This window comes from Staurois parvus, unplaced genomic scaffold (assembly GCF_062004578.1).
Source record: "Staurois parvus isolate SC_StPar_1 unplaced genomic scaffold, SC_StPar_1.0 ptg001110l, whole genome shotgun sequence".
NCBI classification, from domain to species: domain Eukaryota; kingdom Metazoa; phylum Chordata; class Amphibia; order Anura; family Ranidae; genus Staurois; species Staurois parvus.
In genome coordinates this window covers 1214185-1232821 of record NW_028318906.1, presented here as the reverse complement: position 1 = coordinate 1232821, position 18637 = coordinate 1214185, and the positions used below count along the sequence as shown (strand labels likewise).

The 18637-nt window shown below is 50.2% G+C and overlaps 1 protein-coding gene across 2 annotated transcripts in view; it reads left to right on the top strand.

The window, feature by feature from the left end:
* The window catches only part of LOC149440225 (NACHT, LRR and PYD domains-containing protein 3-like), a 141104-nt gene that overhangs the window by 12084 nt on the left and 110383 nt on the right, over positions 1 to 18637 (top strand). For both annotated transcript variants that reach the window (XM_089658889.1, XM_089658888.1), the window contains exon 2: positions 11960 to 12012. In XM_089658889.1, the coding sequence (XP_089515015.1) occupies positions 11988 to 12012 (25 nt within the window). In that variant the 5' untranslated portion in view covers positions 11960 to 11987. The remainder of the gene's footprint in view (positions 1 to 11959; positions 12013 to 18637) is intronic.

The following is an 18637-nucleotide window of genomic DNA, read 5'->3' as shown; positions in this document are numbered from 1 at the left end:
ATGGGAGGCGGTACAGGGACCCAGGTCACACTGTGGGACCAGCAGCAGCGTGACCAGGCGGTACGGGGGCCCATGGCCGATTTGGGGCCTGGCGGCACCTATGGGAGGCCTGTAATCTGCCAGCAACCTATGACAAAATGGAAAACCGCAGGAGTGTGAGGAGACCTCAAAGTGGCACATGGCAGAGTGGGAGCAATGGGAGGCGGTACAGGGACCCAGGTCACACTGTGGGACCAGCAGCAGCGTGACCAGGCGGTACGGGGGCCCATGGCCGATTTGGGGCCTGGCGGCACCTATGGGAGGCCTGTAATCTGCCAGCAACCTATGACAAAATGGAAAACCGCAGGAGTGTGAGGAGACCTCAAAGTGGCACATGGCAGAGTGGGAGCAATGGGAGGCGGTACAGGGACCCAGGTCACACTGTGGGACCAGCAGCAGCGTGACCAGGCGGTACGGGGGCCCATGGCCGATTTGGGGCCTGGCGGCACCTATGGGAGGCCTGTAATCTGCCAGCAACCTATGACAAAATGGAAAACCGCAGGAGTGTGAGGAGACCTCAAAGTGGCACATGGCAGAGTGGGAGCAATGGGAGGCGGTACAGGGACCCAGGTCACACTGTGGGCCCAGCAGCAGCGTGACCAGGCGGTACGGGGGCCCATGGCCGATTTGGGGCCTGGCGGCACCTATGGGAGGCCTGTAATCTGCCAGCAACCTATGACAAAATGGAAAACCGCAGGAGTGTGAGGAGACCTCAAAGTGGCACATGGCAGAGTGGGAGCAATGGGAGGCGGTACAGGGACCCAGGTCACACTGTGGGACCAGCAGCAGCGTGACCAGGCGGTACGGGGGCCCATGGCCGATTTGGGGCCTGGCGGCACCTATGGGAGGCCTGTAATCTGCCAGCAACCTATGACAAAATGGAAAACCGCAGGAGTGTGAGGAGACCTCAAAGTGGCACATGGCAGAGTGGGAGCAATGGGAGGCGGTACAGGGACCCAGGTCACACTGTGGGACCAGCAGCAGCGTGACCAGGCGGTACGGGGGCCCATGGCCGATTTGGGGCCTGGCGGCACCTATGGGAGGCCTGTAATCTGCCAGCAACCTATGACAAAATGGAAAACCGCAGGAGTGTGAGGAGACCTCAAAGTGGCACATGGCAGAGTGGGAGCAATGGGAGGCGGTACAGGGACCCAGGTCACACTGTGGGACCAGCAGCAGCGTGACCAGGCGGTACGGGGGCCCATGGCAGATTTGGGGCCTGGCGGCACCTATGGGAGGCCTGTAATCTGCCAGCAACCTATGACAAAATGGAAAACCGCAGGAGTGTGAGGAGACCTCAAAGTGGCACATGGCAGAGTGGGAGCAATGGGAGGCGGTATAGGGACCCAGGTCACACTGTGGGACCAGCAGCAGCGTGACCAGGCGGTACGGGGGCCCATGGCCGATTTGGGGCCTGGCGGCACCTATGGGAGGCCTGTAATCTGCCAGCAACCTATGACAAAATGGAAAACCGCAGGAGTGTGAGGAGACCTCAAAGTGGCACATGGCAGAGTGGGAGCAATGGGAGGCGGTACAGGGACCCAGGTCACACTGTGGGCCCAGCAGCAGCGTGACCAGGCGGTACGGGGGCCCATGGCCGATTTGGGGCCTGGCGGCACCTATGGGAGGCCTGTAATCTGCCAGCAACCTAAAACAAAATGGAAAACCGCAGGAGTGTGAGGAGACCTCAAAGTGGCACATGGCAGAGTGGGAGCAATGGGAGGCGGTACAGGGACCCAGGTCACACTGTGGGACCAGCAGCAGCGTGACCAGGCGGTACGGGGGCCCATGGCAGATTTGGGGCCTGGCAGCAGCAATGTGAGGCCCGTAATCTGCCAGCATCCTATAACAAAATGGAACCCAGCAGCAGTGTGAGGAGACCAGATAGTGGCACATGGCAGAGTGTGGCGTTGGAGATAGCAGCAATGGGAGGCGGTACAGGGACCCATGACACACTGTGGACCTGGCAGCAGCGTGAGGAGGCGGTACAGGGGCCCATGGCAGATTAGGGGCCTGGCCGCAGCAATGTGAGGCCCGTAATCTGCCAGCACCCTATGACAAAATGAAACACACCAGCAGTGTGAGGAGACCTGAAAGTGGCACATGGCATGACACACTGTGGACCTTGCAGCAGCGTGAGGAGGCGGTACAGGGGCCCATGGCAGATTAGGGGCCTGGCCGCAGCAATGTGAGGCCCGTAATCTGCCAGCACCCTATGACAAAATGAAACACACCAGCAGTGTGAGGAGACCTGAAAGTGGCACATGGCATGACACACTGTGGACCTTGCAGCAGCGTGAGGAGGCGGTACGGGGGCCCATGGCAGATTAGGGGCCTGGCCGCAGCAATGTGAGGCCCGTAATCTGCCAGCACCCTATGACAAAATGAAACACACCAGCAGTGTGAGGAGACCTGAAAGTGGCACATGGCATGACACACTGTGGACCTTGCAGCAGCGTGAGGAGGCGGTACAGGGGCCCATGGCAGATTAGGGGCCTGGCCGCAGCAATGTGAGGCCCGTAATCTGCCAGCACCCTATGACAAACTGAAACACACCAGCAGTGTGAGGAGACCTGAAAGTGGCACATGGCATGACACACTGTGGACCTTGCAGCAGCGTGAGGAGGCGGTACGGGGGCCCATGGCAGATTAGGGGCCTGGCCGCAGCAATGTGAGGCCCGTAATCTGCCAGCACCCTATGACAAAATGAAACACACCATCAGTGTGAGGAGACCTGAAAGTGGCACATGGCATGACACACTGTGGACCTTGCAGCAGCGTGAGGAGGCGGTACGGGGGCCCATGGCAGATTAGGGGCCTGGCCGCAGCAATGTGAGGCCCGTAATCTGTCAGCACCCTATGACAAAATGAAACACACCAGCAGTGTGAGGAGACCTGAAAGTGGCACATGGCATGACACACTGTGGACCTTGCAGCAGCGTGAGGAGGCGGTACAGGGGCCCATGGCAGATTAGGGGCCTGGCCGCAGCAATGTGAGGCCCGTAATCTGCCAGCACCCTATGACAAAATGAAACACACCAGCAGTGTGAGGAGACCTGAAAGTGGCACATGGCATGACACACTGTGGACCTTGCAGCAGCGTGAGGAGGCGGTACAGGGGCCCATGGCAGATTAGGGGCCTGGCCGCAGCAATGTGAGGCCCGTAATCTGCCAGCACCCTATGACAAAATGAAACACACCAGCAGTGTGAGGAGACCTGAAAGTGGCACATGGCATGACACACTGTGGACCTTGCAGCAGCGTGAGGAGGCGGTACAGGGGCCCATGGCAGATTAGGGGCCTGGCAGCAGCTATGGGAGGCCCGTAATCTGCCAGCACCCTATGACAAAATGAAACACACCAGCAGCAGTGTGCGGAGACCTGAAAGTGGCACATGTTTGGGGCATGATTCATGGCGGATTTAGTCAGTTGTGTCAGGAACTGGTGGTGTGAAATCCAGACTAATCCACGCCTGATTCATTTTCACAAACGTGAGTCTCTCCACACTTTGGGTGGACAGTCGTGTCCTCTGCGGAGTTACAATACCTCCTGCCGCACTAAACACGCGCTCCGATGCCACGCTACTGGCCGGGCATGACAGCCTTTCAAGGGCAAATTCAGCTAGTTGGGGCCAAAGGTCAAGTTTCGTTGCCCAGTAGTCAAGGGGATTGTCTACCTCGGTTGGCAGGGTGCTGTCCAAGTAGGCCCAAGCCTGTTGTTTGAGCTCCTGCTCCAGGTCCACCTGATGCTGCTGCTGCTGCTGCGGCTGGTTAGTAGTTTCCTCACTGCGCTGGTGAAGAAAGCTACTCATCATCGACTGCAGACTGAGGCAGCCGCTGCTGGTGGAGCTGCCACTGCTCCTACCACCCCACCCCTCCCCTGCTGCCATGGCAGCGGAACGCGAGCGCACAGGGCCCACAGTGTCTGAGGATGGACGTTGGCGCAGAAAGGCAGAGACCAACTGACTACATAGGTGGTTTTTATAGTACGTAATTTTGGCCTCCCTCTCAGCAGGTGTGAAAAAGGCCACCATTTTGGAACGGTAGCGAGGGTCCAACAAGGTGGACAGCCAAAAGTCATCCATCTGTCTGATGGTTATTATTCGGCTGTCGCTACGCAAGCAACCGAGCATGCTATGGGCCATTTGTGCCAAGGAATGCGAGGGACTCCCTGCCTCCATCTCCACAGCATACTGCCACGGTGCGTCTGGGTCCTCTGTCTCCTCCTCCTCCTCCTCCTCTACCAGATGCTCCTGCTCCTCCACTCCTGTCCGCTGAGTGGAAAAACCACCCATTTCACTCAATAATTCCTGAGCACAAATGTCCTCCTCTACCTCCTCCTCTTCTTCCTGTCCTGCCCCCACAGGGGTCATGTGGCGTTGAGATCTGTGCGCCACGTCTACCGCACCCTGACCAGCCATTGTTAACAGCATTTGTTCCAGGACGTGCAACAGAGGAATGACGTCGTTCATCCCATAGTCCTGCCGTCTCACGAATAGCGTGGCCTCCTCAAAGGGCCTGAGCAAGCGGCAGGTGTCACGTATGACCTGCCAATGGCTGACATCGAAGTTACACAGGGGAGTACCTTTATCCGCTTGTACCATCAGGAAATCGGTGATGGCCTTTCGCTGCTCGTAAAGGCGGTCTAACATGTGTAGGGTTGAATTCCACCTTGTTGCAACGTCGCAGATCAGGCGATGCTGTGGAATTCCGTTCTGCCGCTGCAGCTCAAGGAGGGTGTGCTTTGCGGTGTAGGAATGGCTGAAATGCATGCAAAGTTTACGTGACATTTTAAGGATGTCTTGCAGTGGGATGGTGGATTTTAGGAACCGCTTGACAGCCAGATTGAACACGTGAGCCATGCATGGCGCATGGCACAACCTTCCTTGACGCAGAGCAGACACCATGTTCTTTCCGTTGTCGGTCAACATGGTTCCGATTTTCAGTTTGCGCGGAGACAGCCATCTGTCGATTTCTCTGTTCATTACACTCAGAAGTTCCTCCCCTGTGTGACTACGTTCGCCAAGGCATACCAGGTGCAGCACAGCGTGACACCGTTGCGCCCTGCACATGTGATATGCCGGTCGGGTAATGGGACTTGGCACGGGGGTGGCGGCTGAGGACACGGCGGAAGAAGAGGTGGTAGAGGCGGACATGTTTGCTGGACCAAGGACGTGCAAACGTGGAGGCAAAAGCGTCGTGACCTGTCCAAGTTGCTGGTGCGGCTGTGCCGGCACCACGTTCACCCAGTGGGCCGTAAATGACATGTACTGTCCCTGACCGTAGTTACAGCTCCACACGTCGGCGCTGCCGTGCACTTTGGCAGAGACCGACATGCTCAAAGACTGGCCCACCATCTCTTCTACATGTGAATGCAGGGCTGGCACTGCCTTTTTGGCGAAGAAATGACGGCTTGGCACTCTCCACCGCGGCGCGGCACAAGCCATCATTTCTCGGAAAGGTGCTGAGTCCACCAGTTGGAAAGGGAGGGACTGCAGCACCAGCAACTTGGACAGGAGGACGTTCAGCTTTTGCACCGTCGGGTGCGTGCTCGCAAACTGTTGTCTCTTGGAAACGGATTCCAAGAAAGACTGCTGACGGAATCCGAGAAGAGGAGTAGCAGGAGAAGGAGCATCTGAACGAGCGGAAGATGCCAACGAGCGACAACTCCCCTCAGCAGAGGTGTTGGAGCCTTGACTGGCTGATAGAGGGCGATTGACGTCGGGTGACGGAGCAAGTAACGGAGCGGGTGATGGAGCGGGGGCTGGGGCAGGCAGAACCGCCGTATCTTTATCACGGTTTTCCCAGGCCACCGAATGGCGACGCTGCATATGCTGACGCAACGCTGTAGTCCCAACATGGGCCCCCTGGCCACGCTTGACTTTCTGGCCACATAGTCGACATACGGCTACGTTTACTTCCTCGGGCGGCTTGACGAAAAATTGCCACACCTCCGAGTAGGAAACTTTGCCCCCGATACTCCTCACTGGCTGACTGCTACTTCCTCCGTGCGCACCGGCACCACTACTGGCCGTGGTGGTAGGCTGCAGTGGAGCTGGTGCTCTACTCCGTGGCCGTTTGGCTCCACTGACACTGCTGCGACCCTGCTGCCTCCTGGGCAACCCACCGACTGTTTCGCTCGCTGCCAAGCTGGCACTCTCTTCTCCTGATGATGCGGAAGAAATTACCTGATGACGACAAGGCTGCCAAGTGCGATCAACCTCCTCATCATCAAGTAGGGTCTCCGCCTCACTACTAGCCCCCTCGGCTGCGTCTGGGTCAGGAGACAGACCTGTCTCTAGACCGGCTACCGAGCCACTCTCCTCGCCAGTACTTCTTCGCCTGGCTGCTGAAAAGGCGGATGTCTCCCCCCGTTCCTGACCGCCCTCTGTTAGCTCTTCCTCACTGTACAGTGGGGCTGAGCCCACAGCATGCGATACTTCGCTTGGTGAGGGAACAGCAAAGGACAGGGGCAGGTAGAGGACACGTGATTTCAGTGGGCTTGCTCCCGGGCCATGCCAACTAACGGTTGTGTCTGACGTACCCACCGACCGTTGGCTGTAGGTGTCAGAGGTGACCTGGGAAGAGGAAGACGACCGAGCCAACCAATCGATGACGGCAGGGTTGTCGGTGGAGACACGACCGCTGGATGACACCGGGAGCACTGGCCTCTGGCTGCGACTAGTGCTGCCTCGACCCCTTCCTCTGCTGCCACGTCTGCTCGCTCCTAAAACATTGCCTCCTCTGCCACTCCTCTGCATGTTGTCTGACATACTCTTTAATTCAACGATTCTGTGTCCCTGAGTAACAATTCTGTGTCCCTGAGTAACAATTCTGTGTCCCTCAGTAACAATTCTGTGTCCCTGAGTAACGTTTCTGTGGCCCTAAGTAACGGTTCTGTGGCCCTCAGTAACAATTCTGTGGCCCTCAGTAACAATTCTGTGTCTGTCCCTGAGTAACAATTCTGTGGCCCTAACTAACGTTTCTGTGGCCCTAAGTAACGGTTCTGTGGCCCTCAGTAACAATTCTGTGGCCCTCAGTAACAATTCTGTGTCTGTCCCTGAGTAACAATTCTGTGGCCCTAAGTAACGGTTCTGTGGCCCTCAGTAACAATTCTGTGTCCCTGAATAACAATTCTGTGGCCCTAAGTAACGGTTCTGTGGCCCTCAGTAACAATTCTGTGTCCCTCAGTAACAATTCTGTGTCTGTCCCTGAGTAACAATTCTGTGGCCCTAAGTAACGGTTCTGTGGCCCTCAGTAACAATTCTGTGTCCCTGAGTAACAATTCTGTGGCCCTAAGTAACGGTTCTGTGGCCCTCAGTAACAATTCTGTGTCTGTCCCTGAGTAACAATTCTGTGGCCCTAAGTAACGGTTCTGTGGCCCTCAGTAACAATTCTGTGTCCCTGAGTAGCGTTTCTGTGGCCCTAAGTAACGGTTCTGTGGCCCTCAGTAACAATTCTGTGTCCCTGAGTAACAATTCTGTGTCTGTCCCTGAGTAACAATTCTGTGGCCCTAAGTAACGGTTCTGTGGCCCTCAGTAACAATTCTGTGTCCCTCAGTAACAATTCTGTGTCTGTCCCTGAGTAACAATTCTGTGGCCCTAAGTAACGGTTCTGTGGCCCTCAGTAACAATTCTGTGTCCCTGAGTAGCGTTTCTGTGGCCCTAAGTAACGGTTCTGTGGCCCTCAGTAACAATTCTGTGTCCCTCAGTAACAATTCTGTGTCTGTCCCTGAGTAACAATTCTGTGGCCCTAAGTAACGGTTCTGTGGCCCTCAGTAACAATTCTGTGTCCCTGAGTAACGTTTCTGTGGCCCTAAGTAACGGTTCTGTGGCCCTCAGTAACAATTCTGTGGCCCTCAGTAACAATTCTGTTTCTGTCCCTGAGTAACAATTCTGTGGCCCTAACTAACGTTTCTGTGGCCCTAAGTAACGGTTCTGTGGCCCTCAGTAACAATTCTGTGGCCCTCAGTAACAATTCTGTGTCTGTCCCTGAGTAACAATTCTGTGGCCCTAAGTAACGGTTCTGTGGCCCTCAGTAACAATTCTGTGGCCCTAAGTAACGGTTCTGTGGCCCTCAGTAACAATTCTGTGTCCCTCAGTAACAATTCTGTGTCTGTCCCTGAGTAACAATTCTGTGGCCCTAAGTAACGGTTCTGTGGCCCTCAGTAACAATTCTGTGTCCCTGAGTAACAATTCTGTGGCCCTAAGTAACGGTTCTGTGGCCCTCAGTAACAATTCTGTGTCTGTCCCTGAGTAACAATTCTGTGGCCCTAAGTAACGGTTCTGTGGCCCTCAGTAACAATTCTGTGTCCCTGAGTAGCGTTTCTGTGGCCCTAAGTAACGGTTCTGTGGCCCTCAGTAACAATTCTGTGTCCCTGAGTAACAATTCTGTGTCTGTCCCTGAGTAACAATTCTGTGGCCCTAAGTAACGGTTCTGTGGCCCTCAGTAACAATTCTGTGTCCCTCAGTAACAATTCTGTGTCTGTCCCTGAGTAACAATTCTGTGGCCCTAAGTAACGGTTCTGTGGCCCTCAGTAACAATTCTGTGTCCCTGAGTAACGTTTCTGTGGCCCTAAGTAACGGTTCTGTGGCCCTCAGTAACAATTCTGTGTCCCTGAGTAACAATTCTGTGTCTGTCCCTGAGTAACAATTCTGTGGCCCTAAGTAACGGTTCTGTGGCCCTCAGTAACAATTCTGTGTCCCTGAGTAACGTTTCTGTGGCCCTAAGTAACGGTTCTGTGGCCCTCAGTAACAATTCTGTGGCCCTCAGTAACAATTCTGTGTCTGTCCCTGATTAACAATTCTGTGGCCCTAACTAACGTTTCTGTGGCCCTAAGTAACAGTTCTGTGGCCCTCAGTAACAATTCTGTGTCCCTGAGTAACGTTTCTGTGGCCCTAAGTAACGGTTCTGTGGCCCTCAGTAACAATTCTGTGTCTGTCCCTGAGTAACAATTCTGTGGCCCTAACTAACGTTTCTGTGGCCCTAAGTAACAGTTCTGTGGCCCTCACTAACAATTCTGTGTCCCTGAGTAACGTTTCTGTGGCCCTCAGTAACAATTCTCTGGCCCTCAGTAACAATTCTGTGTCTGTCCCTGAGTAACAATTCTGTGGCCCTAACTAGCGTTTCTGTGGCCCTAAGTAACGATTCTGTGGCCCTCAGTAACAATTCTGTGTCCCTGAGTAATGTTTCTCTGTCCCTAAGTAACGTTTCTCTGTCCCTAAGTAATGTTTCTCTGTCCCCAAGTAACGTTTCTGTGGCCCTAACTCTGTCCCTAATACAGAGCGGTCTGCCTCTCTTGAATGACTGGAGGCAAATGAAGAATTCTAAAATGGCCGCCATTTATAGCTCGACCATTACACAGTGCTGGCTGGCTGGCTGCTGATTGGCTAATGCGATCACATGTCATTAATGAATGCATTATGGGTCAGCGCGCCTTGTCTGCGCGCCTTCCCAGACATCCCCGCTCCGTCGCCGCACATGTCGCCGCCATTTTAGGAAAAATTTTCCAATATTCGAAACGAATTCCACTTCGCCTACTTCGATTCGCTCATCTCTAATTAACACTATGATATTAGCATAAGCATCTGCAACACACACAGACAAGTATGTTCAGAGGATTATTGTATACAGTAGCACTCATCAAGAGACAGGGATTACTTAGTTTGCATTAAAAGCTTTAGAGACAGTTTCAATACTTTTCAAAATAGGGTTTATTACTAAAAAGGTCAAAATGGTGCAATTAAAATATTTACAGAAAAAGATGTTACAAAGACATAAAGAGAACATTAATGCAACAGAGAAATAAAAGAAAGGAGTTAAGAAGGCAGAATACTTGCAAAATCCTGGTTTTAGCAGAGTCCAATTGTCCAAGCAAAAATGTTGCCTTGGCTCTCAAGTCCGTTAAGATGTTTCTTGATTGATGTTAAACAAGAGCTCCCTTCTCCAGGCCTGTCAGTCCTTTTCTAGGATATTAAAGGGGTGTCACCTGAGAACAACTGACCAATCATCCAGTTTGTGGATGGGTTCTAGGAGGCCACCAAGTTTATGACCGTGTCGCACTACAATTTCATACTGATATCAATAACTTCCAATACGTGCAGGTGGCATTCTAGCAACTGGCAGATTATTATTCAGAATTATATTTCAAACCCAGGGATACCAAACACAGAGTACCCTTGTCACGCAGGAGGGAAGAGACTGCTTTCTCCTCTCTCCTATGTGCCAACACAGTCATGTATGACCTTGCCTGGCTTGACATGAAATGATCTATCCAAATATATACCTAATGTGCCCAGTTCCTGTTGAATTTTTTGAATTGTATGTGAAATTGTAACATGTTTTATGGCATGCTCTGCATTCCTAGAGCCCTAATGCCTAACATGTCATGTGTAACGGCTGGATGCAAATGGAGAAACAAAAAGGGCGCACCGACCTAGTGCATTATCGTTTAAATTTTTATTGAAGAAATAAAGTAAGTATCATACTCACAATAGACATAAAAACACAGGCATGTCAAACTGAACAAGATGTATGATCCAAGCAACATCTGAGTCCATAAGATGGAACCCTGGATGACCAACTGGCTAACGCGTTTTGAGGACACAACCTCTTCTGTGTAACGGAAGTTATGTTATTACGGAAGACTGAGTTATTGTTTTATGATAGGGCAGAGGAAAGTGTCTTTGCAATGTAGACATCCTGCCAAGCCTAATTAGTGGTTTACAGCCTGGAGCTTCATCTATTTGTGTTTTATTTAAGATAACTTATAGCCTCAAATTCCATTCCAAGAGGAGAGAGAAGGGGAGAAGGTGATCGCTCATCAGAAACAAAATGGCTGAGACCTTAACAAGATGGCTGTCGTGTACAGGGTCCATGTCTCTATTGCTCACAATTGTCACAGCTGTGTGTTGAGTTATTTTGATGGGACAGCAAATTTACTCTGTTATATAAGCTGTACACTCACTACTTTACATTGTAGCAAAGTGTCATTTCTTCAGTGTTGTCACATGAAAAGATAGAATAAAATACATACAACAATGTGAGGGCTGTGCTCACTTCTGGGAGATACTGTATATGTAATGTGCTGCGTAAACTGCTAGCGCTGTATAAGTACCTGTAATAAATGAACAAATCCTTTTGGCGCTCATTATTTTATTTATCGTGCCAATACAGTCAGCAATCTTCCTCTGTAATATGATTGCTGCTGGGACATGGTAAAGATTAGAAGGGATATACTGTATGTCCATATTAATCTGTTTAGTCTGAGTAAAAGGGAAAATGAGTAAGTAGAAAGGAAATACACTTAAAATATCCTTACACATCCAAATATTTCAGTAGATCCAGAAGAAGAGAGAAACCCTAATAAATCACAGTACAATATTTCTCACACACATCTCTGAGTGTTTTATCATCAATGGGCTTCTATTGTCACCCTGGCTTTCATCTTGTCCATCCCCCAACCTTCATTTGTACTCTTTAATAACACATTTAGCCCCCTAACTGCTCCTAAACTCTTAACTACCCTTCCCTTAGATAACCCCCAAACCTGAAGTATCACATTATCTATCTGGTAGACATTTAACTGGGCTGATACTTTGGTGCTGATCAGTATACTTCTTGGCTATCACTGGCACGTTTGTCTGTATAAATTGTGGCCCTAAACACGGTAAAAATCCTGTTTGACCTCAATATACCAATAGTAGGATGCTGGGATGAAGGTACTGATTTATCCTCATAGTTATGGATTGTAATTGACAGACGTCCGTCCAGTTCTGATCTTCTTTGATTATACAACCAGGAAGCCAATTGTTATCCACATAAGGGAAACAAATCCTCCATATTCTAAGTTTAAAAAAAAAAGTCCATATTGATTCCATTTATCAAACTAAAAATGGTTTTATTATCTGTTCTCCTTTCAGGTGATGTCATCTCTGGTCAACTTATATCATGGCAACCATTTCCTCCTCACAAGGTATGACTGCTAATACTCACAATCCGTTCCAGTGTTTAATCCATTTCCAAACTCTGGAAATGCGAAATGGAGACATGGGATGTCTTCTGTATATTTCCTGTAGACATCTTGTCAGTCCACTCATTCGAAGAGTTCGGCAGCTTTCATAAATTCCATAATTGTATTGATGGAAATTTACAAACACTCAAGAAGAAAGAATCTGGAGCAGATATGCATGTGTTTTGATTTGTATCTTTTAAGGTCACTTTGCAGTAAATGAAAGGAAGCATAAAAATCTGTAGAGCATTAATTTGCTTTTAATAAATGATAATGCTGTACATACAAACTACTTACAATTGTAGGAAAACAATACAAGACTTACAAAGTATTACAGATATACATACAACCCATGCACACTCTACATACCTTTCCTAATGAATGAGCATGAACAATGGTCTATGTACAATAGGAATACACTAAAAGTCACTTAGCTTAGGTTAAAGTGGCTTCATGGTCACTGTAGGCAACCAGGGCCCCTGGCTTTTTGAGCAATCGCAGATATTGGTCTCTCTCGTTGGGTAGCTTTAGTATCATCCTTCTATGAATTTCCTTCCTTGGTAATTTTGCAGTTATGGAGCCCTTCTGGCACAGACCTTCCTTTATTGTTGTTGAGCGCTCCTTTCAGCTTATGCTACTGGCCTTTTATTTAGAACGTTTAACCACTCCCAAATTGGTGTGGCCCTTCTAATTACTTCCTCTACCATAGTTTTTATGAGAGAAAATGTTCCACAACTCAAACTCTAGATGGCACTGTTATACCATGCCATATAGGTCAAATATATCAAAAGGTCAGGCTATTGTTGACCCTTATTCACAAAGCTTTCTTTGACATGAACTCCCCTAAAACAATTCAAACAGCTAAAACTGTATACATGCTAACCGACTCATTTACATTGGCTCAACGCACAACAATCAGGGCTGTCTTTAATGCGGGGAAGCTGCCCCGGGCCGAATCATTGTTGTGGGGCCCAAAGCAGCTGCCCTTTGTCTTGGAGTGTCCTGGTGGTGGCGGGAACAGGGGGAAGGCAAGCATCGAGGGTCGCTAGGATTAAGAGCCCATGAGCGAGAAGACCTCTATTGACACCCAGAGAGGCGAGCAGCAGCAGGCACAACATTCCCGGCAACGATGCCTCCCAGAGCATTGACTCCTCCAACCTCCCAGATTGCATGCATTTATGCATGCCAGGAACCTGAGCAGATACAGACACTGCCCCTTCTGCATCATCCATGAGGAAACGTCTCACCACGTTTTCTGGGAGTGCTCTTTTGCTCAGGCCCTGTTGGGGGCCCTGGAACCTGAACTGAAGGACTTTGTACCACAGACAGCCATCACTCACTTTGGGGTGTTGAATGGACTATTCTGTGGAACTTTTTCTCTGGAGGACATTGACGGTGCCTGGCGGGTGCTGTGTTGTTTTAAGGACGCTTTATGGTGCGCCAGGAAGCGCCTCATCCACCAGCGGGAGAGGATGTCCATTGAGGACTGCCGCAGACTGATCCTCAGTCTGCTCAGAGACTATACCTTGATGGACTTTAAGGAGGAAGAGGATGTCTGAAGATCTCATCTTCCCCCTACTCCCCCTTGCGTGTCTTTGTCCCTTCAATAAAGCTTCGGGCCTGTGTCCCCTCCTTTTTCCCCTCCCCCCCACACACCCGATGCTTATTGTATAGTGTAACATTCGGTTTTCGTTTTTGCATGACTTCGTGATATTAGGACATGTACTGTGTATTAGGATGCTATGGCTTCGGGGTAAGCGGCGTTATGCATGACGTGTTGGTCTGGGGTTTCGTCCTCCACGCACATCACGTCAGGCATCATACCGCTGAATGAACGTACTTATTTATTGTTTGAATGTATTTATCGTATGCTTGGAACTGTATTGCAATGTGGTGCGCTGCGTCGCAGTACAGGGTGAGATGTACCCCGATTACAAGTATCATGTTGTTTTTTATACTTCTGTAATAAAAGTATCTTTTCAATCAAAAAAAACCTCCCAGATTGCAGCTCCAACAACAACAGTAACGGCCACCTAGAGGACAGGCTGACCAGTGGCCCGGAGGACAAGGACAGGCGGGAGCGCAGACAGCTAGGGACTGCAGATCAGAGTAAGGAGCAGATTGCCCCTTTGCTCCAGAATGAGAGAACGGACTCTGCCTGTTGCTATCATGCCAGGTACCAGGCATTACATACACCTATCCGCAGAAGGGGAATGAGACAGGCAGGCACAGGAGGAACTGCAGACAGGGCTAGGGGTCTCTCTCTCATCCTCCCCATCTCTTTCTCACACCCATCTCTCCCCCCCCTCACCCCATCTCTCTCTCACCCCCTTCTCTCTCTCTCACTCCTAACCTCTCATTCTCCCTCCCTCTCTCTCTCATCCTCTCCCCCACTCTCTCACCCCCCTCTCTCTCTCTCACTCCTAACCTCTCACTCTCCCTCCCTCTCTCTCTCACCTCCTCCCCTCTCTCTCACCTCTCTCTCTCATCCTCCCCCTCTCTCTGTCACACCCATTTCTCCCTCCCTCTCTCTCACCCCCTTCTCTCTCTCTCTCGCTCCTAACCTCTCACCTCTCTCTCATCCCCACCCCTTTCTCTCACCCTTCTGTATCTCTCACCCCCTTCTGTCCCTTACCCCCCCCACCCCCTTTCTCACCCCTCTCTCTTTCCCTCACCCTCTCTTTCTCATTCTCCTCTCTCTTATCCCTCCCCCCCAATTAAGGCAGGGGGAACTGAGTGGACACTAACTGGCACATAACAGCAAGTGAGTGTCGCTGATCCCATCTCCCCCAAGCACTTCCACTCATCCCATCTCCCCCAAGCACTTCCACTCATCCCATCCCCCAACCAGCACTATCACTCATCCCATTCCCCAACCAGCACTGCCACCGATGCCATTCCCCCTGCACTGCCACTGATTCCATCAACCCCCCCCCCCACCCAGCACTGTCACTTATTCCATCAACCCCCCCCCCCCACCCACCCAGCACTGTCACTGATTTCCCCCCCCAGCACTGCCACTCATCCCATCCCCCCCAGCACTGCCACTCATCCCATTTACACCACAACCATTGCCACTGATCACACTCTACCCCCCCACCCCCATCAAGCAATGTGCTGTAAACTCTAGCAACCAATCACAATTGCTGCCTGATCTGCTGCAGTAAACTGATTTTGAGTCTAGCTGCTATTTATCGAATGTCTCGGATCAGATGGAGAGCAAAATTGCAGTATCCAATTCCCATTGCATTGGAGGACAGCATGTGAAACATTTTCAGTGGCCTTTGTTTAACAATTGTCTAGTCAAAGAAACCTAATGTTTACTACTAAAACAACAAAGTCTGCCCCCCCCGAAAAAAAATTATACTAATAATAATAATAATAAAAAAAAAAATTATATATATATAGTTAGTGACAGTAGGCAGGTAAAATCACCTGGTTGCGTCCAGGATGGCAGATACATTTGTCCGAGATTTAGGCTCTATGTTGGATTTGTTCCACTAGGGGGAGGTGCTGAGCCTTCAGCAGTGAGGTGATAAGCCCATCCTGGAACTAGTTCTGTGCCTGAGTAGACTGGGGAGCATCATACCTGTCTGTGCGGTGAGACAAACGCCTGTGTGGTTAGCCTCAAATTAACAGGGAGATAGGGACTGGGTGTAGCACAAGGCTGCACCTAGTTGATAGCAAGGGAAGCTTTTTGTATAGTAAGTGACCAAGTTGGCAAGGATTTATTTTCATGTTTCTTTTTGTTTTGATGTTTTGCGCTTGTAAATAGTGTAAATAAACCGCACCTTTTGTTTTTAACCTATACTACTGTTTTGCTGTGCCTGTTTTGTGTTGTGCTGCCAAGCAAATCCCATTACACATGGTGGAGGATGCGGGCAGTTTGTGGTAAATAAAGGCCAGCATGGAGGAGATAAGACAGTTGGCTCTGGCGAATGCCAATCAACAACAGACTAATGCAAGTCTCCCACAGAGCATTGCAACCCCCCCAGCAAGCCCTGGAACAAGCGGAGGCCAGCCATAGGGAATTGCTGGTGCAGCAGGACCAGAGACACCAGCAACAAATTGAGGCCGTCATGAAGCAGCTACAGCAGAGGCAGCAGACTGAGGCTGGGAGTGATTCCGGTAGTACACCATAATTTGTGTGGGCCGTTTATTGCCAAAAATGACTGGAGAGGATGATCCTGAGGTGTTTTTAACCACATTTGAACGGACTGCTGAAAGGGAAAAGTGGCCTAAGGAGCAGTGGGCTGGACTGATGGCCTTGTTATTAGCTGGTGAGTCACAGAAAGCTTATCATGACTTGGAGCCTGACCAAGCAAAAGACTATGATGTGCTGAAAGCAGAAATATTGGCACAATTGGATGTTACTCTCGCTGTCTGGGCTCAGCGTGTGCATAATTGGACTTATCGGCTTGGGAAACCTCCCAGGTCGCAGATGTATGATCTCATTCACCTGAGCAAGAATTGACTGCAGCCAGAGAGTTTGACCATACCAAAAATTGTGGAACGTGTGGTGATGGATCGGTTCCTGAGAAAAGTGGGTCAGCCATAGAGACCCAGAGACAGCGGACAAGCTTGTGGATCTAGTTAAGAGGTACTTGGCTACAGAGAACCTGACCTCCTCTTCCAGAGACTCACTAACTTTCCACCCTAAGACCAGACCATCCCCAGTGGTGGGTAAGATGATTCCAAGGGGTGAGGGTGGAGAGAGTGAGAGGTTGGGAATCCTACCCAATGTCTGGCAAGAGCGGCCGGGAAGGTCAAGGCCACAAGAGGCGGCGAAAAAGGTTATTTGCTACCACTGTAGGCAAGATGGACATATTGCAGACAATTGCCCAGTTGTGAATGAGCCAATGCAATGTGACTTTCTAAGGGACAGACGTCAGTCACTGTTTGCGACAGTCGCATGCACTGCCATCTGGGGAACTGAAAAACATTTATGTAAAATGTCTATTAATGGAAGTAATGTTGTTGTGTTGCTGGATTCAGGTAGCCTTGTAACATTGATAAAAGGGGAATTAGTCACTACAGAGGTCTCTGGGCATAAAAAGGTGGCTGTTAATTTTATGCATGGGGACACCAGAGAGTATCCAGTGGCAACCGTGTCTTTAGGGACCCCCAAAGGTAACCTGTCTCATCAGGTAGGGTTGGTGCCTCACTTACCACATGATGCCATTTTGGAGAGGGATTTTCCAAAATTCTGGGAACTCTGGATTTGTCCTGACTGTCTCCCCTTCAGACCAGGAAGGTGAATCCCAGAAATCCTCTGAGTGTGGTGAGGACTCTCCCGAGATCCCCTTGTCGGAATTAGCAGGGGAGACTCAAGGAACTAGGGAGGAACCTGTCAGGAATGGACTCGCCAATGGTGGTGGGACTTACCTGCCTTGTGGGCTGCAGTACCAGGACTGGCCAGCGGGTGCTCTCCGCAACCAGAAGCTCACTCCTGCAATCAGCCATCACCTGAGGCTGATTGCAGGAGGTGTATTTAAGGAATGGCCAGACCTGCAGTCAGTGCCTTGGTGTTTGTTTCCCATGTTCCCTGTTTCCTGTATCCTGTCTCCTGCCTGCTCGACTCTCCTGCTTGACTCTGACTCTGATAGAACTCCGCCTGCACTGACCCCGGCTATTCCTGATTCTTCTGCCTGCTCCCATTGTACCTTTCTGCCTGATTGTTCCTGACCCGGCCTGCCTGACCACTCCACCTCTCCAGCCCTGACTGCACCTGTACCTATTAGTTTAAGGATAGTTTTGTTTTGCACTGTGTTTGTTTATTTTGTGCAGCTCATAATAAATATTATTATTTAATCATTTCTGAAGCCTGCTGTTTCCCTGTGTCAGTCCACACATCTCTGGTCATACCTGGAGCCCTGAGAGAACCTACCTATTCAGATGAAAACATGCCAGCTGTTGAGCTTTCTGACTTAGAGGTTCATAGGGAAAATTTTGCCACCGAACAGTTAAAAGATCCCACACTGATAAAAGCATGGGAAAATGTGGTAAAAATAGATGGAGAACTAGTGAATCCAGATAAGACTTGTGCTTATCTGTACTTCCTTGTGGAAAGGGACCTACTATATCGAGTAACTCAAGGGGCCACATTTACGTGAATCGGTCTCGGCTGTCAGGCAGTAGCACCCAAAGGGTAAAGGGGGTAGAGATTGGGGGGGCATGAAAACCATAACTCAACCACAGAGTTTTACCCCCCTAACTTTACATGTGAATGAACTCTAAGAGTGTCAATGATGAATGCAACTAAGGGCTCATTCAAAGGTGCAGTAGGCCCTGCTGCTTCTCTGCAAACTGATCCAAGTGTGTTTGACAGGTGGTGAGGAGGTGATGTGTTGCCTCCTCACCACCTGATTTAAACCCATGATTGTCGTACAATGCACGTGATTGTGACATGGTAGTATGGCAATTTGAGATTTAAATGAGCTTAAAGATCTCCACCTCTTTAAGGTTGCCTACCCCTGTTCTACATGAATAATTTTTTCTAGAAAACACTTCACCCCAACAAAGAAAGTGTAAATTAAGCTCCAGTATCAAATACAGCCATCACATGTGTAAAAGAGGATGACTTCCTCCA